The sequence below is a fragment of the Papilio machaon genome, chromosome 4 (assembly GCF_912999745.1).
Source record: "Papilio machaon chromosome 4, ilPapMach1.1, whole genome shotgun sequence".
In the NCBI taxonomy this organism is placed as follows: domain Eukaryota; kingdom Metazoa; phylum Arthropoda; class Insecta; order Lepidoptera; family Papilionidae; genus Papilio; species Papilio machaon.
Window position 1 is genome coordinate 3,480,405 of NC_059989.1, and position 26,078 is coordinate 3,506,482.

Consider the following 26,078-nt stretch of genomic DNA (forward strand, 5'->3'; position numbering starts at 1 on the left):
CTTTGTCCTCTATGAAAGGTCCCTGTATTGTTTTCTCGATTGTACTGCAAAAGATTGCGCTAAAAGTTGAAATTTGAAATAAAATTATTTGTATACGCCATTCCTTATTTTATTCTAACATTGATAATAATTGATAATAATTACATTTCATAGTACGCAATCAGCTATAAAAGTGTTTTGAAAATTCTCCATTTTAATTTATATTCGTTATTATTTATGTGTCACTATTTCAACCATTCTAATTAAAATTACTGTAAGAATTAGAACATTATTAACGAACTTAATATTCATGAGATATAAAAATATGCTCCCTTTTATATGCTATACTGTTTTAAATTACTTTGTACCGTTCGAATAAGTTGTAAACGATTGTAGCAAAGACAAACGTTTTCTTCTCAATGAAATTAAGCCTGTATTAGTTCAATGTACGACAATACGATGTACGGCATACGATCGTCGTAGCGAATTATACAAGATCTCAATTGGATTAGTCTCTGCCGTGTAACTGGAAAACTAATATATATATATACATATTGAGCTGCTTTCAGTAAAGTCTAGTTTTAAATAAATTATAAACGAACTAAGAGCAAAAAAGAACATTCGTTAATATCTAAATGTGAAAGAAATCGTAAGATAAAAACAGTCCCAAAGACTATGGATTAGTTGGAATTGAAAAATACAATTTAGTGATACTGATTTTTTTTTTATTTCAAAATGTATCAAATAAAATTTATAGTAATAATTAAATATATAAGAATTGTTTACCGACGAAATACAGATAATGATTCAGATGTTATTGTTTAGCTAATGTCTTTTCGGCGTACGGCAAGGCATTATTGTCGGCAAAATGGACAGTCCGGCCCCTTGAGGAGTCAAAGGGTTCGGCTTGGGACGCACTCAATAATCGAAGTTGGTGAAATTCCTGTCGCATTGTTGCGGGCACACCTTAGGTGGGGCGGACTCCGCCTGGTTAACGGACAACAATAACGTTAATGTTTATTATAATGCTCGATTTATTGGCGATTCCCATTTATGGTCAGCGTTCAGAGTTAAATTCACGAGGGCTTATTAACCGGCGCGCACGCTGCAACGTCCGATTTTACTGCACACGCCGGCTTAACGATCGAATGTCGCTTAATTAAAACTAAAACGACTGTGATACATCGATAGGAGGTAGTTTTTGTTCAATATTATCTTTATGCTGATATAATCTCTGCTTTTAATTATGTTGTCAAAGATTACCAGTGAGTAATAATAATTCGATCGTAGCCGCGAAGGAAAATACTTTTTTCAGGTTTTCTTTAATTTACAGTATTTTCTCCACACTAAAAAAACCCAGCAGTTTAACCTATTAAATTAAGCATGCAATTACCTTGCAATAAGTGACAAAGGAATAATTATTATACTTTTTGTGAGATGATGAACAACGTGAGATCTATTTTAAAACTACATATTTGCAAACTTTACAGAAGTTAATCAATATTTAAACATATCAATGTTATTTTATTTTTTATAAATTTACGTTAAAATCAAATCTATTTAAACCGTTAAAAAGATTGTAGGTTATCCGATCCCAAGGTAATAACAAGCGAATGGGGTAAGCTTGCAATTATTGGACCTAATTAGTGTAGGTGGATACTTCCCTTTCGCAGAAACTGGGTTGGTAATTCAAAGTGCCGCGGCGCGTATAACTAATTCGGCGTTCGTATTGTGTTAGTATCATCGTATAGCAGAGCTGGGCATTAACTCGTTAATCCGTTAATCGTTAATTAACGAAGTTAACATTTTGCTTAACGGATTAACTTTTAAGTTAACTTCAAAAAGTGTTAACGCTTTTGTTAACTTCCGTTAAACTCAACTTCCGTTAATAAAAGTCCGTTAATCGTTAAATTAGAAACTTCGAGACGTGCTGTCATTTTGTTTAAATTACGTGCCACGCCACGCTCGTAAGTTCAGCTATGTTGGGCGAATGTCGGCGACTCGAATGGTGAACGAACGAGTTGATAATTGATGTAATATGTGAAGTTCGCGTGCAAGTGTATGCTGATGCATACACTTACACGCGAACTTGAGCGAGCGTCCGGGAAAGACGTGACCAACAGGACAAAATCAAAAGAAGGTTCGAAGTAGTATATTTCATTACAAGTATATAAAAGCATGAGTATGTAATTCCGTAAGCCCACATTCCGAACGCTCTTCGTCCCTGCAATACGCCACTTTTTGAGCAACTGTATTGAAACACTTTTTTACTCGTGCTTTTTCTTTAGCTTTCTAAACTTGTCTTTCCCAACTGTCAAAATAATGTCTGTTAAAAAGAATAACCAACCACGAAGTTTTTACAAAAAAAAAAATCGTTGAAGTTTATATGATTCATGCAAATATTTCTAAAAAAAAAGTTCTAATTTGTTACAATATCAGATTTAATGATTTGATTCAATGAATTAGGTTAGTTTTCATTTTATTTCATCTCATTAAATTTCATTTTCATTTCATATCAATAAAAATAATATACTGAAGACTTGGTTGGTTGTTTGGGCATAATTCCCTTTGCCTACCCAGTATGGGTGAAGAAAACAAAAAAAAACTCTGTTTGTATTCTTTACGGTTGGCGCCATTTTCCAAACATTTTAGTTAGTTGAGTTTATTGTGTTTTTATTATTCTATTAAATTGCTTAATTTTTTCGCAACTGTATCAAAAATAGTTGTTTAGTACACGTGCGAAACTGTCATTACAACTTGTTCCAGCCGTCAGGCTTTCCGCACTCGTAATGAAATATACTATAATGCATTCATATTTGTCTCTAATACTAATGTGTACATTCTATAAATGTATAGTCAAATTAATATTTTAAACAAGTTTCGCCACAATAAGTGTGAAATTAGTATGTATAATTTTGGTATGGTTAACTGTTAACGATTAACTTTAACTTGCGTTAAATTTTCGAGAATTTAACGCTTTAACGATTAACGAAGTTAATTTTTTAATTAACGAATTAACGATTAACGAAGTTAACTTTTCGATTAACTGTGCCCACCTGTGTCGTATAGGATTAAGTTATGTAGATTGCCAAAGTTTCACGGACTATCTGTGTAACAACACAGCTAAAAAGGTCATATATTTTCCCATGATAACGACCAAACAAGGATTATATTAGATAAACAGTACAATTCCTATTTTAATAAAATGGTAAGCCAATTATTAGCTGTAACATTTTTTATAATAAAATAAAAACCAGTCATATTTTATTATTTATTAGGAATACATAGAAGAGAAAGGTTTCATTTCAAACATTTATTGTTTCAGTCGTTTTAAAATTGTAAGATGAGTTTTGCGATCAAAGGTCCCTTCTCGCTTTTTAATTAACTCTATATAATTCGGGATGTAGAAAATAAGAACAAAAGACGAATGGAGCGGGGATCGCGTCAAAGGATAATCGTTCACACGTGAGGTTTCCTTGGGGGTGTGGGATAGCGAATTTATGTGCAAATACGCTTCGGGACTGGCCAATGTGCTAATGAAAGGTAATACATTATTCAACCTTTGAATTATACAGTGGCATGTAAATCGATATTTGCACCGCATAGCTCCACTCGCCTACCAAATTGTTCAAAGAACTACTACTGTGAACGAAGAGCTGAAAATCTTCTCTTTTAGCAATATTTACATAGGAAAACATAGGAAAAACATATTTTTCCTACAATGTGGCTTACAGGATAGACGTGATGTTCTCAATGTTTTATTTCAGTATATTATTATACAGAACTCTTGTAATATATGTAATATAACAATAAGTAAAATCTCACTCGAGTACCCATGTAAAGGGGTTGATTATTTCGATGGAGAGAAAAACTATTCCCAAACGGAGCGCAATAAACGACATGGAAAAAGTCGATATGTGAGAGAGGAAGACCGTCAGATCGTAGAAAGTAAGCGGCAATCGCAGATATGCATTTTACACTGAATGCGCGCCATTTTTAAATGATTACTGTCCCCTCGCCACCCCCGGCTAGAGGCTCTCAGCTCATAACCATTGATTGCTCCTGTCGGCACAATCCAACCACAACGCGGCGCGGAGCGCGCGCCGCCCCCGATACAACGGCCCGTGGAAACAATTAGATAAGATTTATAATACTTTGATATTTACAAAGAGATTCGATATTCTATTTTCCGAAATCATAGCACATGTACGAGAAACGTAATTTAAGTAGAACAATTATAAAAACGATAACAAGTATATGTTAAACAATGTTCGTGTAAAAACTTATTGTTTAATTTTAGATAACTTAAAAAGTCATAAAAATATTGTAGTGCACTCGCGGCTGTCACTACAAACATAAACGTATCAAATAACGAAATAAAACCAAAAAACACCACGAGAACGAATTCATTCGTCGGATATGTAAAATGTTAAAACATTCATCTAGCCGTGGCTTCATACACCGGAATTCATGGACGAATATAGAGCACACAAAACTGCCGCTACAGCAAACCCTCGCCGCATCAAAACAACAACTGGCACATTTGATTAAAATAAATAAAAGGAATAATACGACGTGAATAGTTTTACTCCATACATCCGTTCGGCCGGCATACTTGTGTCAAAATTCGCAACAAACCTATCACTCCGTTCATTTATTTTGATCGTTTTGAAAATTTGAAACGGACAAACTTTTCTAGTAACAAAATCCGAGAAATATATACTCGTAAACTGAACGGATATGGTGTTTCATATTTAGAATGCTTTAGACGTGCGCTGCGGTATAAATATTTCCAAACGCACATCTAATATGAGAACGCAACACTTTAAAATGGCATATCTATTCCGAACGGAAGTAGTATCGACTTACAAATCGCACCGAAAATCTAGATGTTCGTTGGCCGAGCTCCAATATAGAAGTGATCATATCTGTCAATATTTTTGAGCATACGATGCGTTTACTGGTTCTGAACACGGGAACAAAGGAGTAAAGCTATCGACATCTTGAAGCAAATTCATTTTTGTGAGGTATAACGTTTTAGTCGTCCAACTTTCAAACCGGTTTTAATTTTATTATTCCGATTCATTGAATTGTGATATGAGTAGATGTTAAAATATTGATACTGATTTATGTTTAAAAAAAAAATAGGTTTATTAATTTTAAAGAAAATAAAAAGTAGTAAGTATATAGTTACTATTGTATTCAATATAAAATAAGTCGAACAACAACACATTTTGTTGCCAATTATTTCAAGAGATAAAACTTAACCTTGTGTCAGAGAGTGTCGTTTGAGAAAATGTACATTTGTGGCATTTGTAGACTTGAAATTCTAGTTAAAAACAGTAGGGAACTTGTGTTGAACGTAGTTAGTTGATATTGCACTCGTTAAAGTGTTGCGGTGCGCACTTACTGTGTTGTATTAACTGTCTTCTATGAATTTCCAACTCCTTACATGGATTCCAATTTCGCTTCGACAACCTATTCCTGTTACACTTCACTAAGAAGTTAAATGAACGCATCGTATCTTGTGTTAAATATCGTAGAATATACGTATTTTGAACTTATGCCATGTTAAAGGGAGCAATTTGGATGTTGAAAAAGTTTCTTTTTTACATTTTGTAGTATAAAACTAAAACTCCTTTTAATGGTATGTTTTAGTTTTCATATTATATTTTTAAGGTTTTTAGTTTTAGGTTCTAGCGTAATTTACATTTGAGATTTCCAGACAATAGTGTTGTAAATATATATATTTAAAATTTAGTTCATAACTAGATCGTAGAAGTCCACCGCTGAACTTTTCAGAAGTTATTACTAAGATGTATGTATCATCCTTAACTAAATTAAAGGGAAAACAACTGAAGGCTTAGATATATTTAATCGAATGTTAACATTGATTAGAAACTTGTACTATGTTCAACTAGATATATGATATATAATAATGTACTCCTATATAGATGATATTACTCGACGGAATATATTTAACGTTGTAATGAACTGTTTGCATTACTTAGTTGGCACAAAACCTTTCTATCAATCATTGATTATCAAACACAAGCTTACAAACATCGGTAATGGCCCAAACACTTTGTTAGTTCCTCTCAGTTTATTATAATCTTTAATATTAATATTTCCATTAATACTATTATCGACATCTATAGATAACATTTGACATACTTTTGTACGGTTTATGTAATAAAAGAAAATAATTACACGAAAGAAATACTTAAATACTATTGTCGCATGATAAATGACTATACCATTTTTATTATCGTTTGTGAGAACAGTTTTAATCGGAAAATAAATTAGTTATTAACAATGAATAAAGATCATCTACGAATAATTGTTAGTAGGGTCAAAACAATTTTTGTAAGGAACTAGCGGTTGCTCGCGACTTTATCAGCGTGGATTTTAAAAAAGAACATATGTCCCCTCATACATATATCATATATCAGCTACATTCCAGTACAAGTGTTGTCAAAATCGGTCTAAGTTTCGAGGATTACCCGGAACTAATAACGACGGACAGACAGACAAACATTACAAATTGTATGTCCCTAGAAGTAACGCAAATACATTATGTTCGCGGAATGTAATTTTTCATACTACGTGCAGACACACCTGATAGATTTATTTTATAGATAAGTAAATTAATTTGATTAACTTTCGTTATTTGTAATTCTACATGCCTATATACAAGAAGAAAGATATTTTAATTCTGGTAATTTTCAATTATATTTTAGGTTATAAATAATGTGCGAATCTCAGCTAAAGTTAAATACAATGAAGTTTTTATAACAGATGCAATTACACATTTAACTAATGCGAAAAAGATAAATGAAAGATAAATCTCAGCAAGTTATATTGAATGTTAACTCTTGCATACCAATGTTACATTTCGTATTCGCTCAAGTTTTCTTGACTTTTCATTAACTTGCTCGTTACTTAGAGCGAAAGTTGAAAATCAAAGTAATCGTTAAGTTTGATTAACTGCTTCATAAAAAGTTACTGCAATGATTTATTCTTTCTTATTTATTTTACTATGTATTCGAGAGCTCCTAACTTCTGAGGCTCATCATAAAATTTTTAGCTCGGCTAAGAGTAAATAAAAGACTGTTCTGAATGATGCAGACGTTGTTCAAAAGAACGTGACTAAAATTATTCCCAAGAAAAATGAAATGCCTTCAAGACGGAGAAAAAAAATATAAACACAACACTACAGTCAATGTTTCTGAACGCTACTTGTAGCCAACGTCACGTCATAGAAGAGTGCACTTTAGGAAGGAAAGGACAGGGCGAGTCGGCGTGCATTAGGCGAATTAAAAACTTTTCCATGTACGTCTCTTCATTTTGTTTTTCGAATGAAAAAGCGAAACGCGAGAGCGACGTTTCTAAACTTGAATTACAGCAGAGTTGAAATCAAACGTTTCTAAACAGCCCATCAAATATGTAGCTTCAAAGGGCGTAAAATGAACACGTTCAAAGTGGAGCGCATTTGAATAAGCTGCAGAGCACCTGAGCTGTAAGCGGATAATCGCGGCGATCGACGCAAAAATAAGTTTCAATGTGATAGACATCCTATAAATTAATTATACCTACCTAATTATCTTCTGATTATCTGGATGTGTAATAACATAAACATAAACAATAGTGAAGTCCGTTGTATTTTAAACAAAGCAGAGAAAAAATCTTTAACGAAAAATTTATGCTTTCTTCTTGTTGTCACTTTTATTGATGTTAATATAAATTTAAATCAGCGCTAGCTAAGCCTTTTTCAACTTGAATATATTCGACTTGAACTATTTTGTAACTAATAAAATATTTAGTTTCGTATAAAACCACAACGAACTATCGGGATTCGTACCTTTCAAAGCCGAAACAGCCTATACACATTTAGTTTAGAAGAGCTCGGACAAGAACTACTAAGGTCAAACGCAATAAATTTAGTTTTAGCCCACAAACAATGTGGTTAGAGATTTTCTGTTGAGGTCGGCAGTTTGTTTTGTCGATACCTACTATATTCTATGTAATCCATTAAGGAATAACGAATATACGAAAAAGGGAAGAATTTGTTCTACGAGTGCATTTTAACGACCAGTGTCTATATTTTTATATATCATGTGGAAAGATACTTCAGTTTTCCAACTGTCAAGTTTTATTGTGTGCATATTATTTTATATTATGTTTTTTTTTTTAATTTCTTTTTTTGGTTGTAGCTTAGCACATTGTATTCATACTGATACGATTATAAATAACATAAATATAAATAAATAAAGAATTTTAACACGATAATTAAATTAACAGTAATTATTTCGGAACTAAAATGTAAAGTAAGTGATTAAATGTTTCCTACACATGTTTCCTAAAAGACTAATACATTATGTGGCATAATTACTTTGAGCAAAACGGTGCGCCAATTTAGGGTAAGATGAAGAAGAATCGCAGGTGTAAATGGACGCCTATTGCGCTTTCCATCACTGGCCTCCTCGTCTCCGACAACATATAAAGCTTCCCATTCAAAATCAAGCTTAAGGATAAGGAAATGAGGTTTATTTTAGCTCGAAACTTGTTACCTCGGACTATTACCGCGTAGCGCGTTTGCGGTGTAACCACGTCCCGGACAACGGAACATTTACAGCCAATTCCCGGCTGGCTTGTTGTATGAACAATTAAGTGTGCCAACCTGCCCCGATGCGGGAAGAAACATAATGAATGTTTAGTGGTGCTAAGTGTTATGTCTAATGCTCGTATCGTTAAACTCTTACGGTTCTCTAAATAGTTGAACGGCTCGCTGGTGTATTTACATTTTTGTTTTTGTCACTTGTTGCTGGTCTTAGGTTTAAAAATCTACGCATCATTAAAATTGTTCAAATTGAGATCCTCACTGAATCGGAACCATTAAAAGAACGTCTCGGGGACTGGGTAAAATATAAATGAAATTTATACACAGAATGGTGTGCTATCGAGTGTAACAATATGTTTTCTAAGTCTGAATAAAGCCCGCCATAATGAGCGTTGCGTGCGGCGCGTCAAACATGTAAGCAAACAATTTAGGCACGCCTGAGTAAATACGACTGTGAAATATCTTCTCCCGAACGCCGCCCGTCGCGCGCCGATGTGCGGTTTGTGTCGGAGGCTGTAACTCGAGTTTACGCTGAGCAACATCTTTTCAACAAAGCTTTTGTTGATAATGAAATACAAATAGTATCCTCAGTCAACTGCTGGCGATGCAGCGGCTTGCGAAACGAAAATCCCCGAGATATGTATATTTATTCAGGAAAAAGGGGCAAGAAAACTCAAAGGTCGTCTAAAGAAAACAGATTTAATGGTTTCGTTTTTTTTATTTAATGAGGTAGAATTTGGCTTTGTGTTGTAAGTATTGCCAGTTGGATTCCAAGTGAATTAAATATTTATTGCTTTCTTCAATTTTTATTGAGGTTCAAGCTAGAAATTTTTTTAAGGAGATAATTATGGGTCTCGACGTGTAATTACTAGAAGTTATTAGATTACAAACTTAAGCTAAATCTTAAAATTAAGATATGTATGCTGAATAACTTTAGAAAAAAATATCTTATCGTAATTTACCACAGAGTACATTAATAAGGTTCGAGGAATAAATTAATTTATATTAACTATGAGAAAAGCGCCTAAGAAGTAGCAACATTGAAAGCCAGGCTCCGGAACCGCGCTTGTATTTTAATAGAACCCATACAAAGGTTAACAAAGGGATTCGGTATGTTATTGTTCTTTAAACTGACATCTGTTCGTATATTTATGAACATAGTATATCGGTTACAAAATTATAACTAAATATCGGAATAAATGTATGGTACAAAATGTTGGTGTATTTCTTTAAAAATTGGTATTTATTTCGCTTATTTCATTCATAACAGAATAAATAAGTGGGACTGGCTGATAAGAATATTCTCTAGCATTCCAAAATTTAAAATCGGTATATATACATTAACAAAAACAAAAGGTCTTCCATATCGTTTTTTTGACAGTGACAGTGAGTTTCACAGTGAATACAAATCAAAGTTAACTATCGTGACGATATTTTTATACAAGAGTAACAATGTCAGTTAAAACAATGAATATTTTATTTAAAAAAAAAGTATATGTGCTTGACCTGAAGCTGACTGTTAGAACAAAACTAACAAGATTTGTTTGAACTTTTTCCAGTGCTGTTGAAATCATTCATGATATTTTATTTCATAAACCTTTCAAAAAATACTATGGATTTTTAGGAATAACTAGTGAAATATAATACTAAATACCGACTAGACTCAATGAATATTTAAAGAAAATGCAAAACACAAACAAAGCTTGAGTAAAGCTTAGCTGAGATTCACAAATCAGCAAGTTGCAGGGCAAGGCAGTAAATAGGTACCGACGACAAACTCTGTGCATTAAGCAACAATACGTAGAATGCAGGATTGTGCATATATTAACGTCTTGTCCTTTGGCGAGATATCTTGGGAACTTCGCCTTGGCCCGCGACGATTTACATTACTTCCGTAATACTGAGGCAGCTTAGCCAAGCCGCGGAAACAACTACCTAACGCTATGTGTCTTGGCAAATGTCTACCTACGGTTAAATTATTTCTTAGACTTTACAGACTTATTTTTTATGTTTTATTCAAGCGAATGTGATATTAGGCTTTCATTTGCTCTTTCAAGAAATAAAATTACATTCTACGAACATCAATAATTATCTGCCATTCTTGGCGAGTAAATAACGAAATTGTTCTATGACTCATTATTGCATAACTCTCGATTATGAAACTTTTAATTGACAGTCTCGCGTTAACCACATTTTTTATAAGGCTCCCTAAACCATTGGACCAGAGGCGTGATTATTTATATCATTTTAAATAAAATATTTCAAATAACATTAGCTTCGGCGTCACGAGCGAAGGTTAACAACAACGTTCTCATTACGCTAACGAGCCAGAAGCACTATCTAATCACAGTTCAGTTGCCAAATTACGCGGTTCGCTGTTCAAATGTGGGCTTACTTTAATCTGGCGCGATGTAGCCGAATGTTAGTGGTAGCTGGCTGCGCCTAAAGGTTGCGTTATATGAGCCGAGATATAGGAACTCGCTAGCTAACCGCGACGGTTACAAATGTTAAGTTTCATGTTATTAGTTCAATATTCAGGAATTACCAGCTGTGAAGTAGCTACTTTACTCACATGACGGTTTTGATTCTTACATAGCCACAGTATTTGAAGTTAAAAAGAGTTTCTCTGTATTGCGTGTATTTTTCACAAATAAAATGTATCTATAATATAATTACATAAAGTTTAGTAGTAAAACTTGATACTTAAATAAAAAATGTTACGTTAACTCTCCCTTTGATATAAAATAATTTTGATGTTTCCGACCTCTATATACGGCAAAGGATATCCGAGCAACAAAACACAAAAGTACTAAAAAGCCGTACTCTTTGCCCCCCGTTCGTACGTACAAGTCGTAAGTCTCGATCCACGGGAGCGTAGCGCTAACTTATCACTTAGTCACCAACAAATTAATCCGAAAAGCCCGCCGTCCGTGCATCGACCCGTTCGTATAACTCAAGAGTTACCGCTTGTCCCTTATTATTATAGGCTCGATAGGGCGGAAATTTATTCCGCAGAGGGCCAAATTAAATATAAAACGTCGTTGCGGTGTATCACTGTTAGTGACTGTGATAAATGAAGCCATTAGTAAGGCGAGCTGTACTTTTTTCGGTTCATCCGGCGGCGTCGACGGCCCGGGGGTTGCGGCGAGCGGGAGTTTGTGGACAATTTCATTAGAAAACGTTATAAGTGTGTCGGGTGATGGGTGACGGGGCAACGCTGGTGACGTGTTGGGTGGCGGAGGGGAAAGGGGCAAGAAGAATGGGGGGGCGTATTACAAGCGGCGCGATAAATTTCGTCGCCTCGCGACATTAGGCCGGCGGCGGAATAAGGGTTTTAGGCTTTGCCGATGGAAAATGTTCGAACGTTCTTAAGTGGAATTAAAACAAGTAATGCCCATGAGAAACTATAAAAACGTCGTATAAATCCTCTCCTTGTATCTAACGCAAGGGCGGATGGGCTTTAGCCAGTTTGCTGTTATTTGTTGTGGGCAGGTGATGAATATATTACGATATTATTCAGGACCATATCCAATTAACGCTAGAACTATAAAACTATATATATATATATATATATATATATATATATATGTATTTTCTAAATATGAAAATACCGTTGAATATTCTAGAGAATAATATAAGTTTTAAAAGACTTCTTGGCTTGAATTAAGACTTATCTTATGTAAAAATATAATTTAAAAAAACGTCTAAAAGCTAAAAGGCCTCTTCTTTCTGGTATTATAGCAGTGGTAAAGGCAAAAATTTACTTATTTTGCGGCGCAAGTTAAAATGGCCTCTCATTTTTTGCCACTCACCGCATCACGTAGACGGCGACAGTTTGACTAAGAGGTGCCGACATCTGTATTTACTACATAAAAATGTATCAAGTGAACTCTTCATTGCATATAAACGTGAAGATCTCACGAATTAAGAATATTATTAAAATGATAAATATTTTTGATTGAAAATAAAAAAAATCAACTGAATTTCTTTTTATAAACAATTGACAATTCTATTCTCATTATTAACTTTGCATTCTATCGATTAAATTCAATAATACTGTTATTGCTTCCAAAGTATGAAATACAAATCTATGACAATATATGAGTCAATATATGCCATTTAACTAGATTTAGTAATTCTTTATTAAACTAAGACCGCGACCAAACGTCGCGTCTGCATTTACAAGAGCCATAAGAATGAAGGAGGTAAAAAATAAAGTAGAACTAAATAGACATTAAACACCAGCACTTAAGAGCATTTTCATTAAGGGGCTACAACGTTGCATGTTGGGACCTACCAACAGCGATTATTCTCGAGGAAAAAACTAATTACGGTTGACAGAGGGCGACGGTAAGTACTTGTACAACATTGTTTCGCTGATTCTAAGATTTTGGCGGTTAAGATTTTGAAGCAAAGATCTACTGACAGTGATTTTCTTTTCATTTAAAATATAAATGATCTAACCTAACTGATTGAATTGTATCTAAGATAAATAATTGAACCAACATTTTGTAAATTGTTAAATTCTGAAGTATAAACTTTATTTTTTTATAATATCACTATATTTTTTGAATAAATAAAAGAGTTAAAAACTATCGACAATCTTAATAGTGTATTAAAGTAGGTTATTTAGAAAAGCTTCTTTTAGTTTACCTAACTATATCAATAATAAAATATAATATAATGACGTGAGCACAATATTCGGATGAACAAAATGAGAAACAGCAAACATTGGTGTACTGCAAACATAGTACAGCATAACAATGTTACAGACTTACTATTGTATTTTGCTTTGTTATTGTTTGCTTTTATTAGTGCGCCTTTGATAGCACTAAGTGTCGTAGTTTTTACGACGACAGCCCTCGTGTAACAAAGCCAAGTAATTATTTTATTCCTATTGTGTATCAAATTTTTTTACTGACTTCGATTTTTCAACAAAGCTTATTGAATGAACACTTCTTTTTGAATTCACGTTTGTTCTCACTAACATTGATACTCAATTATTTTTTCGTTATTTTAATTCTGCTCGTTATTGAATTTAGTTAAAGATAGTACTTTGAAATTATATCGTACTTAAGATAGTATATCGAAATTAACTCATTGTGTAATAATACTTAGTACTTAAACCGTTCTGATTTCAATACACTATTCCAAATCTTCAAATATCGTATTCGATTTAGTTGCTTTGTATCCCTTGGATTCCGGAAAGATCTTATTGGCATGCAGTAGGGAATCTTGTTTGCTTTATCGACATTCAGGGCGATACGGGCGATCCGACGGCAAATATTTATTGCCCTACGTCAATTAGCCTACGAAATTATAAAGGACTTTTTCACAAAGATATATGATGTAATTTTATTGGACTTAAAAGCAGTTAAGTAAATTTTATTGCTTCAGCGACTTTGAGAAAGTAGATTTTTATTAATTTTAAGTGTTTTCACTTAATTTTATTTTTAGTGCTTTGTGTAAGATTCTGAGAAAAAATGTATAAATTTAATATCGAATAAAGAAAGTACAATATTCTAGTATACTGCAAGGTATATAAAAAGTAATACAATAGTCACATGGATACGTCCATATTGTGCTCATTAACCGAGTTACTGAAGCGACAGAAACGATAATGGAACTCAGTCCCTTTAAGAAACCAAAAGAGTTCACTAGTTCTTTTCCCAAAGTATGCAGAAAGAACTTTTTAATTACGTTTTTCTCTACAAATTGGCTTATTAAAATTTAATTTCATATTAACTCAGGTAATTAACGCCCTTATGATATACTCGTAGATATTGATTTCATCCTTATCTTTAAATAAAAAATCTAAAGTAGATTATTTACGAGTAGTAAGCTTCAATAAGCTTCTTTTAATTTATTTTCCACATGGATTTAAAATAAAGTATTTTTAAGTAAATTTGTTTACATTTGAATAAATTCATATTACTTTTTTGTTTTTTGTAGGTAACACAGTTGTGCACCTTTTCTATTCCGTATTCGTTTCACTATATTAAATCCTCCAGCGTTCGCTATCTGCGTATTCAATCTGCTTGCAGCTACACGTTCGCTGTTACAGAATACGAGTACAGCAGAGATGAGATGATATGAAACACATGTTGCTCTCACTATAACGTCTCTCGGGCATCCAATAACTCTAAAACGAGCTAACTTCAGACTTGATGGGATAATTTACTTCACTCTTAAGCATATTGTTTGCTTCTATTTTTTCTTTTCTAAGTTACGTTGACGTAAGAGATGTTTCAAGAGCTATTGATGTCGAACAAAACTCATTCAATGTCATTTTAATTAAAAAAAATGGTGATTTTTGAAAGAATTATGCTCAGATTTTGTATTAGAAAATATTCACATAACATTTTTCAACAGATCACTGGTATAGTTTTTATTTATATTTGGGTTCAAAATGTTTCACATTTAATAAAACAGATGGCGTGATTATAAATATTTAAAGAAGCCAGAATAAAACAATAAACTAATTGATAAAAGAAGCATCAAAGGTATTTATTGTAAATATAATTATAAAAGTATTCTGTAGCAGGGCTCCGGTCTCGTAGGTAATTCCATTAATCTACAGCATTAGCATTGAGGGGACAGGTCGGCGCCATTTGATCGGAGAGACGCGACCGCACTTGTTTTTTTGTGCGAAAAGCGACACATCAGCATTAATAATGAATTTCTCGTTTCAGCCGTTTTACATTATTAACACTGTTTTATCAAGTAAAGGGGGGATACCGAAACAAGTGGAAACCTTTTGTAATAGCATTCGAAATTGGTATGATATGAATGTTAATAAGACGTCATCTGCAAATAGAATAATTATTTCTTTCTTAATGGGTTTTATCAGCTTTATTAATATCTCAAGAATCTGCGGCTCAAGAGTTTGCGTATTTGAATTCATCAAACTTTGTTTTATAATTTATACTAATTAAATCACTAATCAATATAACAATTTCAAATTAATTGCTCTGTGTTTAAATTTCCGTTAAAATCATCAGGTTTTCTCCGAAATGTGAAAATTAAAAGCTTAACTTTCATTATATTTACCCAAACAAAATTCTGACAACACACCAAGTTTCGTACAACATTGGAAGGTCTTTCGTTCAAACGCAGAGGTCGCCATAGAAGTCAGGGTACCTCCATTTATATCCAAATTCGGCCGGTCCCAACGAACACCCGAATAATCCACTGAGGGTCGTTCTACGTTCTCATTTGTTGGAACGCCAAATCGCAGCGCATTATTCTAATTCGTTTCCACGATAGCTTCCGAAGAACCTATTTGTTTGCGCTGTAAGCTCAATCTGAACTCATTTGAGGTTACGCAGTCCAAATTATATGTTGTAAGCAAGAAATAACAAGTAAAGGAAAAATAACATATGTGATAATTAGAAATCTCTATGGTAATTTCAATTTTATAACTATTATGATAAATCGAACAAGAATAATATTTTAGTATCAAGTAAATAATATACGAAATAATAGATATTGGTAATTTAGAAAGTTGCAAAATAATATATATTACAAAATGTAAAAGTAGTGAAAGTTATTTGTTATATAAAAAAACACGTGCCCGATGCTAATAAAGTTGGGCAATATCGGAAAGTTATTTTGTATGAACGGTTTTCCAAGAAGGCTCAAAAAAAGAGGACATAAAACGAAAAGAAACGAATGTGGAAATATGGCCAAGTCATATTTTATTTACTGCATACAATTGAACCTTTATCACGGTGTGTATCGAGTTAGACTGTTCGGTATTACTCGCTGTTTAGGGAGATGTCCGATGCGGATGCGTGTTTATTTTTATAAGTGTACATGAAGAAAATAGAAATTTATATTCTAGAGGGTTGTTTCTATGTAGTCATATTTTTCCGGTTGTATTTCGGCCTGTCAGATAGTCGATAGTCAAGTATTTTTGCTGCGAAATTGTTTGATACTCAGGAGAAAAGTATTATTAATAATTTTGATGTTAACATGTTCGTGACATCACTTACAATATTATTTGTACATATTACGTCTGACCATCCTGTAAGCGTGAGATGGTCTTTGTGTAGCTTACTTCAATGTAAAAGTTTAAAAAAATCTCATTGAAAAGGTTTAATTTGAATAATCAATACCGAGATTGGAATAAAGAAGTAGTCGAATTCTAAAACACTGTAATTGAATTTAAAGGAAAGAATTTTTTATCAAGAAAATGTTCAACAATTTGTCAGTCAGCACGGCGTAGATCTCTCATGATCTTGCTTCATCATGGTTTTTTCGTCAAGCGCCGAGTCTTACACCCTCTTAGAATTTTTATTGCTTACTCGCTTTGAATACTTTGTATAGCGAGATAAACTTTTACTTAAAAAGGACTTAAATTCTCTCTCACGCCTATAACGCGAAGTCGAGCTACTTTATTACATTCCTCTTGCTTACTTTTGTTTTTTTCACGTCTAAAATTACACGCCCACACTCAGAAATATAAATAGAAAACATCAAGTTACCGCTAATATTTCAAATTCTTCAAAGTATTTTATTAAGAAAACAAGGAAGTATGAATAGCTAAACGCAGTGCTAAATAATTATCTTTAGAAAGAAGTATATGCCAAAAGTATCTGAGAATTTTCTAATCAATAAATAATCTAAAAGTTGAGACGTTTTGAATATTAACTTCTCTTAGAAATATACCTACGTATGGTTAATCATTTATCCTTGTGCTAACATAGTTCTGTTTCAAGACGCTTCTGTTGCGGTAAATAAATATTTATGTTGTAATAACTCATGCATTGATAGCGGAAAGCTTTGCAGTGAATATAGTTTAGCCTTCACGAGGCGCTTTAGCTCAACCGTATTCGTGGGTGAAAAATACCTTTTCATCTTGGGAATTCGAGCGGAGATGCCGAACTCTTATATTTATAAGGTGAAAAGAGAAATAAAGAAACCAAATGGCTGTGGAAAAAAGAGGTATAGAGTCGCGTTCAGTGCGGCGGCGGTAGATCTAGCTGATTGTGAGATACGTCGCGCCGCACCTTGAATTATTTGACAGTTTGAATTGTCACCGCCCGCGCCAGCTCGATCCTATTGTTATTTTCCCTATATATGTACATACACTAGTGGATAATGCGTAGCTAGTACTAACCACGACTTAAAAAAGGCAATTTTTTAGAATGATTTCGATCTTTTTTTTAATCTCAAGACATTCGTTTATTTTTGTAGAAACATTATATGTTATTGAAAACACAGTACAGCAACACATGCATCTTAATTGCAAAATTCTATTTACAGGAGATCTATATGCGTAAAGTAGTCATAGAGTAGAACTTGTACGTAATATGATTGTCCTCAGAGGGACCATGCATGAAGCATTAATTATTAACCACACGTACAATATATCTTGTCACCTATAAGGCACAATTGTATTTCGAAATCTACTGGAACAGTATATAAAATATTGTTTAATAATTTTTACCTTGAATTTGCTAAGAAAAAGGAAAATTATCATATTTAATTGCCAAAAAAATTAGGGTATCTTTGCGGAGTTCGGTCTGGATTTTTAAGGGTATTAATAATTACAGAATATTTTATCATCTCAACAATAAGATATGACTTCAATTATACAAAAGACAGCAATTATTTGTTTTTCATCCGTATTATGTCATATATGTCATATATTTCACATAAAGTAATCGTGTGCTATTCTTTAACAATTGGGCTTTTATATCAAATTTCCATAAATCAATAATAATGGTCAGCTATAGAAACATGCTGCAGAATTTAAATGAACAAAACATAAAAAACTTTAATTAACACCGGAATGCAGAAATATTAAGAAGATTAATTAGCTCGCCTCAAATCAGCTTCACGAGCTTATAAAGTGGAGTCCGCAAGGGGAAGTCTTCCCTATACGGCGGAGTATTTACACATACGTAAAATGAACCTTATTCGATTCTGAAGGAGCTTTAAATAAGGAGTTTCGTTCTTCAATGTTGTGAGCTGATTCAAATGTCTACGTTGATTTTCTCATTTCAAAGGCAATCCTCTCGTAAAATTGAAAGATGGAGATAAATGGAACGTACTAAGTACACACTCGGATATTTTTTTAGTAATACATAACTCGACATATCAATAGGGCGAAAGATATCCGTAATCCCCTTTAAATGCGTAAAAAATATATTGTACGCTCTCTGTTTTTCTCTATAGAGATTTATCGTGATTTCCTATTTTTCATATAAATAATCGGCTTATATCGTTCCATCGAACCCAGCATTGTAACAGGATTTGGTAGTCGGAGCGCGAACACGTTTTTACAGACTATCAACTGACTATTTTAGTATACTGACTTACTACGCACAGATCAATACGGTCGATACAATAAAGTAGAGTCACGTCTGGTGACAGAATTTATTGAAATTCGGCGCGTTGTGTTGTGTAACAACGTATATTTCGCGAGTAAAATGGTGTTAGAAAAAAAATATATTTAAACTGGCTATCGATTGAAATTTTCTCTTAATACTTTTTTGGATCCGCTCTTATGTGTTTAAGTGCACGACGCATCGCGACGTAGCCTGGAGCGTCGACAATTACGAACACAGTACTAGACGGCTAATACAAATCGTTCGCCCGGGGGGTACGTTTATCCGGAGCTCCCTCATACCTCCCTCACCTTCCCTCTCGCAGAGAAAACTATTACATCATTGTTCCACCGCATTCCGATTTTATTTCATTCGTGGAAATATATACCGTCCTGTGACAACGATAGGGCACAAATTTGTTTCCGTCCCCGCAGCCCGCGTCTCAATTCATTGTCCGCTGAATTGTTTCTACAAAGGAAACATATTTTGTAATTTTTTTTTTGTTTATATTTGCCGCTTTGAGAGTGGCCTAGTGTTCCATAAAATGTACTTTTAGATCAACATTTACATTTTTTTTTAATTTCACTTCGTTGAACTCTTACATGATTCCAAAGGTTTTTATGTATATTAAGAGAGAACTTTGTAATGACTAAAAATTTCCAAAGCTCCTTGAGGAGTAATTATGTGGTACTGAAAACAGTTCGAGAGGGTAATTAGTTAGCCATTAGTCGAACATATTGGTACTCTACGAATACTTGCTACGCTTCAATGTAAATAACAGAAGTCTCGATTTAGAAAACTCCCTCTTATAATTTTATATTAAATTAGCCATATAGAATTTTTGTTCCAAAGTGCGAATTCTAATTAGTTATAATTTCTTTGTAAAGTATACCACAAACCGGAAAACATTGTTGGAAAGTATAGGGCTTTTATTTAGTGTAAGTAATTCCAGCTGTTCACATCTAGCATGTCTTAAATGTTAATTACATACGTGAATTTTCTTTAGTAGTTTATACAACTAGTGCAGTAAGAGTCCGTAAAGGATTTCAAATGCAGATCAGTTCTTCCCAATTATTTTTAATATAATTTATTCGTAATAAGTTAAATAATAGTACTTTAAAGCAGGCTGCTAATGATGATAGTGGTGGAGTAAAATGATGATAAATAAAGCTAATCGCCATCTATCGTACTACATCAAATGTTTTGTTGTGATCAGAGCCAAGCAATCAAAATATGTTTTACCGCACTTACGGCTCGTACTCATCAACTCTAATGTATGGAATGTACAATCTTTTTTTAATCTATGTATTACGGAACTTATTAACAGACAGTTACAAATATACTACGAGTAAATAAATATTAAACAGTCAAATATTAGCTACAACCTGAACGTCAGCCGGCGGGTCGGACTTCGATCAGCCGTCAGCGCATAACCAAATTAGAGCAATTTATGTCGGGAAATTGGAAACGCTATCGAGCTCTCGATGTGCCGTCGCAACTACGCCGCTACCGCACTGGCATTTCAGACATCCACCGTTCCAGTCCTTGCTAATGCCGGAACAATGCACGAATCTGGACAGACAGATCCGAGTGCGACCGAAGATAAACGACAACCGTGGAGCGTTGTAACAACTGATTGATATACTGCGCCCGATGATATCGTACCCAACGGCCGGCGAGGCCGAATTCCGGACCCGCCTCAGTCACAGTTCCAGTGCAGCTGACAGTTAACGATGTTTAGTTAACGACGAGACTGGATAAGAGGTACAGACCGACTCACTGACCGGACTTTATGATTTAATGATCATCAGAACTCTTTTTTACATATTGTGTTTTGTGTCTTAAAAAATAGTTCATCCCAAATTCTACTCTTTTTATCAAGTCTGTCAATTCATATCAAGAGGGTAGTATAAGATTTTCAAATTCTAAAATGTATAAATTAATATTCTAGGTGCAAATAAAGTACTATTATACAACATTGTCTAGTTATCGAGCAAATAATAGAGCATGTTACCAAGCAATGTACACGCCTTTCTAACTATAGGCAAAGCTGTAACGGTCAGAGTTTGGGCTCGGTAGTCAGCTAAAACAATAGCGAATCAAGCATGCAGCGGAACTTCTCAAAGACACCCTCTAGTGCGTGAGACGCTTAGCGAACGCTCCCTTACTAACTTTATATTGGTTGGGAAACTTTGCCGTTAGACGGCAAGCTGTCTTCTATCAAGTTGTATGCACAGATATGATGAAACGCTTCTTCAATTTAATACGATGAAATAACGAAGATGTCTTACAAATCGAGTAACATATTTAAAGAGAAAGGGTTAATTAACTATGATATATGAATACACTTAAAATCTACAAACTAGTGTGCATATTTGGAATATGTACAACAAGAAGTGTTTATATTTTGATGTTAAGTACGATTGGATGGAAATCATAAAACTGAGAAAATATTTTTCACAGTCAAAAAGAATCAATTTATTTCTGTTACCAATCTAAAAATAATTTCCACGAGGAAGATGTTTTCACTTAAACATTCCTACCGAAATTCTCTTGAATAAAGCTGTCCGTTTAACATTAAATATAAGATCACTTTAGCGTACAAAGATAGACAGATAAAGACTACATATATTTTCATGAGAAAAGCGAATTAAAAAAAAGATAAGCAATCCGAGGCAGAATTCGAAAGGCGAAGTATGCTTCCCGTCGGAGGGCCCGTCGTCGTCGTATGCAGTCGGAAAAACGGCGTAAGTGATCCAACGTTGGAAACGATACCTTTTCCCAAAACGGTAAAGTCAACAATGAAAGGGAACGTTCACGTAAATCGACTTAGGCTTTACAGATTATGTCGGTCGTTCGGCTAATTAATTTTTAAGTCGACATCTTGATTCCAACAGGCGGCATTCGGCTTCCAAATGAATTCGAGTATGATTTACATATTAATTTTACATAATACTTCATCTGTCTTTGGCCTAAACGATTAAAATGAGGCCTTTTGAGTATGAAGCTCCCGGTAGTTTGTAATCACTGAAAGTAGCTGACGGTTTAGGAACTTCACTATGTCTAAAATTTTTAATTATATTCTGGAATTGATATTTTTATTTTTGACATTTCAATTAATAATGTACGTAAAGTTTCATCACGCAAAGTAGGTATTTGTACGGTTTATGAACTCGAAGTATTGCTTTGTTAAAAACTTTTCTAACGTGCCTTATAAAAGTTTCCCTAAATTTGTTGGAAAAATTCTGGCAGGCATATTATAACAATATCATTTTTTTTTCTTTTAATCGTAATAGTTTACAATAGTGTCACGTGTGGGTTCGTGTAACGTGCTTTAGATACGTTTACTTATATCGTGACGAACAAAATTTGCGACGAGCGTTTGGGCCATAAATCCGACGTTTCCTAAATCCTTGAAAGGGCACCGTCGAGAAGCTTTCATCAGAAAACTCTCCATTATCTGAAGGAAATCGTTACCGGAGCCAACCTCGCCCACCCTTCGCCCCCGACCCGAAGGGCTTTCATTTACGGCAACGTTGCGTGCACGCGTCCCCGCGGCCTTTGCTTCAGGTTGGCGTAGTCATTGTGTTCGGTATTTAAGTGGCTCATTTGATATTCAAAGACAGTTTACATTCGGAAAGCTCGCACGTAGGGAGCGGTCGGTATCGACGGCCGCCGTCACGCCTCACCTACGTCCTCGCCGAGACCGAGAGTGCTGACAGCGTTTCACCAAAAGCACAAACTAGATACTCCAAACTTTAATTTCAATTGTTCTTACGTAGAGCCTTATGATGACGGAGAAGTTGCAATGCTTTGATTCAGGAAGTTGTATCGGTAAACTGGAGGCAACTGGTGGTATTTTACAACTATTTTTCGGCAATGAAAAGTCGAAAGACAGAAAGTCATCGGCATTATAACAAATATGTATAATTGGATTTTTACTTCACTATTGGTTCAAAATAATAAGTTTTAGCTACTAGTAGGGCCACAAAAACGCACACAACGGGTGAGAAGGAGGTCGCGTAACGTTTATCTACAAATAGACTAATGAAGGCATCAACAAAAGCGACTAGATTGTTAATTAAACCCGCTCAAAATGTGACACCCTTACGAAATGACGCCGAGCCGGCAGCACAGTGCACGGCTTGAATGTTATTGAATTAATTTGTAATCAGAATTCTCGGTGAGCGTTCTTGGATGTAATAATACTATTAATGTATTTATCTCCGTTCGAATTACGTTTCAGGCTTCCTATGCGATTTTGTACGTTTGAACTAGTTTCATTCATCATACAAGTCAGTCCTTAGTCAGTCAGCATTCTCATTTAATGTATATTGAGTTGATATTATATTGTTTTTAAAAGAGTCTTGATACATATTGTAAGATTACTGTTCCTATTCTGTATACTTTATATTACGAAAAATTAGAGAGCCGGTAAAAAAATATTCTTTATCAGCAATCAGTCCATTACAGATTGGTTGTGTGAGTCTAATATTTAATATTATGACTTGCTTCACTTAACTAATATTAGGTAATTTACGCGATAACCTCAATATTTATGTATTTAATTAGTTACGATTACACAGTATTACTTAGACATAAAAAGGAATTCAAAAGAAGCCATCATTAGACCGCCGACCAAAAGGAATAACCATTCCCTTAATCATTATTCTTAAAGACTCTTCATTAAATTCCTTTTATCTCTCCCGGGATATTTCCTTCGCTCGGCATCAATCACATTCAGTTCGAAAAACTCCTTGGCTTTATTCTAAACTCTCATAATAAGTAATGAAGGTCTTGATCGTCGCGGCCGGCTGGCTGCGGCCGATTACTTTGAACGCCACAATGGCTCAATGGCTCCCCGGCCGGCATGGCACAATATGGCCGATGTTGAATCCTGAAAACTTTCTTAGTCCGCATCCACGCTAGATGCCAAACTAATTACTGCTAAACTTTTGTAGATAGACACCTGCGCTGAGTCGCGACTGCCAGACAAAGACCGGAGTTATCGCAGACTTACAGGCATCGACGTTTTGTCGAACTAAATTAAACCTTATTTTTTCGAAGAAAGGCACATTCTCCTTTAATTTCTCTCAAGGAAAGGACGATGAATTGATACTAAAACGAATCAATATCGCTCCTCGCTGGAGGAATTGTTTTCTAATTAATCATCTGGTGCACCAAATGCTTTATTTCAGTTCTAGGTATTAATAAAATGTGATTCATGTTCTATTTCAATCCACATTTATTTTGTAATTAGTTTGATATCCTCTTGTTTCTCTTACGATTTCAAAATTGTAGTTAGAGATGAGATTTATTTTAATTGATACAGATTTAAACATTTGGCTCTTGTTATCCGAAACATGAAAACTTTAAGACAAAATAATGTTTATTTTTTAATCTTAATTCTCTATTTATTTATCAAACAAATAAAATTAAATGAAACATTAATAGTTAATTTATTAACTTAAACATAAATTAAAGGCTACTAAGTCAATAACTGCCAGGTTTTCTAAAATTTTCCATCTAAAATATAACGTTTTGTTTAGATTTTCCATTAGATGAAAACGCGCGTAATCAAACGAAATATGACAACGTAAATACAGGGTGCTCGTATATTTTCCAAAAAGTTTATTTTAAATTAAATTTCGGGGCGAAGTTGGTGGAATTTACATTCGCAGCGGTGATATGTTGCGTGGAGCATGTTGGTACGGCTTACCGCATTCGATAATGACGTATGACGTCATATAACTTAGACGCAAAATGGCAATGTTCAACATGCGATGTTAAACGTAAGTTTTATTGTACATTCGTGCGTAGCTCGCGTCAAACTCTCTTAACGTTACTAATTCGTAGCGTTTTAATTTGTGGAATTTTTACCTTAATTTTTTTTTATTTCCTAATAGCTATTAAGTGACAGCATGTTTTTTCACGGTAATATTTATTTTTAGTCAGGTCAGTTTTTGTGAAGACTATTAGGAACTTCCCTATATTTTTTTTCGACATTATTGTATTGAATTAGGTTGACCATAACATATAAAATAAAAGTACCGTTATAAAAAAAACAACCGAAACTATATCGTGATGATGATAACAAAGTAAATAAATAGATCACTCACCGGTCCAAACTGTTCGAAATAATTCTTTACATCTTCAAGCGTTGTGGGTGCTGAGAGCCCTCCGACAAAAATTTTCTTTGTCCTGGTCACCATCTGTGAAAAATAAAAAATCATCATTGATTTTGACTTGGTGATATTTGATGTTGCACATATAATTTATCCGTAGTAAAATGTATAATTGCATTAACAAAACGTTTTTAACAATAATAATATCAAAATAGTCTTACAAACTTATCTGACCCGTTGTAGGTGGCACTTATGTCTTTATGTGTGACATGTTAGAATAGAAAAAGTTAAATTGTTTAAACATTCGTGAAACATAATAATAAATTAATTAAGAACGGCTTAACTCACTTAAATCAGTGCGAGATGCGACTCGACCGCGAAGTCCTCAAAATAAACACCTGCCCTGAAGACCCCCGACGGGTCCGAAACTAGTCAGTGCCGTCACCGGACGATCACACGTGAGTTAAGCCGTTCTTAATCAATTTATAGAAAATGTTGTCTAACAAGTTAATTAGTTAACCAGTTAACAGTTAGTCTAACAAGTATATTGTGGTATTTTTATATTGAGATGTGGCGCTTATGAGCTATTGCACTTTTGTGTCACTTTTTCCATCGGGCCAAATAAATTTATCTTACTATACAGTCCCTGTTCAAATCGAATTTCAATATTATTCTTTGTTATCCATTTCACGTTGATGTACTCGTTTCTATTTCCTTTTAGATAAAACTTAGTCTTGTAGAACAGATATTTTAATGCTAAAAGAAAAATATTATATAAAGATTATGCCTAATAGCTTCTAACGCAAAAATTATTACAATAGAAGGCAACGCACCAAGAGTCCGTCGAAATGTAAGAATAATTACCGTTAATACATTATGCATGCCACCGTCCTCCCGCACAGAGGTTACCGACTGATATCTTTCAAAGAAAACATATTACCTAAGCAATTATTCTAAAGGTAATAACCACTATATCTTATTGCATTGTATAAATATTCCTGACTATGTATTTCATCAGGT

The 26,078-nt window shown here is 34.1% G+C and overlaps 1 protein-coding gene across 3 annotated transcripts in view; it reads right to left on the reverse strand.

Moving 5' to 3' along the window:
- Nucleotides 1–26,078, reverse strand: part of LOC106718514 (RNA-binding protein Musashi homolog Rbp6) — a 400,846-nt gene that overhangs the window by 105,337 nt on the left and 269,431 nt on the right. For all 3 annotated transcript variants that reach the window (XM_014512607.2, XM_014512609.2, XM_014512608.2), the window contains one exon: nt 25,053–25,145. In XM_014512607.2, coding sequence (XP_014368093.1) covers nt 25,053–25,145 — 93 coding nt within the window. The remainder of the gene's footprint in view (nt 1–25,052; nt 25,146–26,078) is intronic.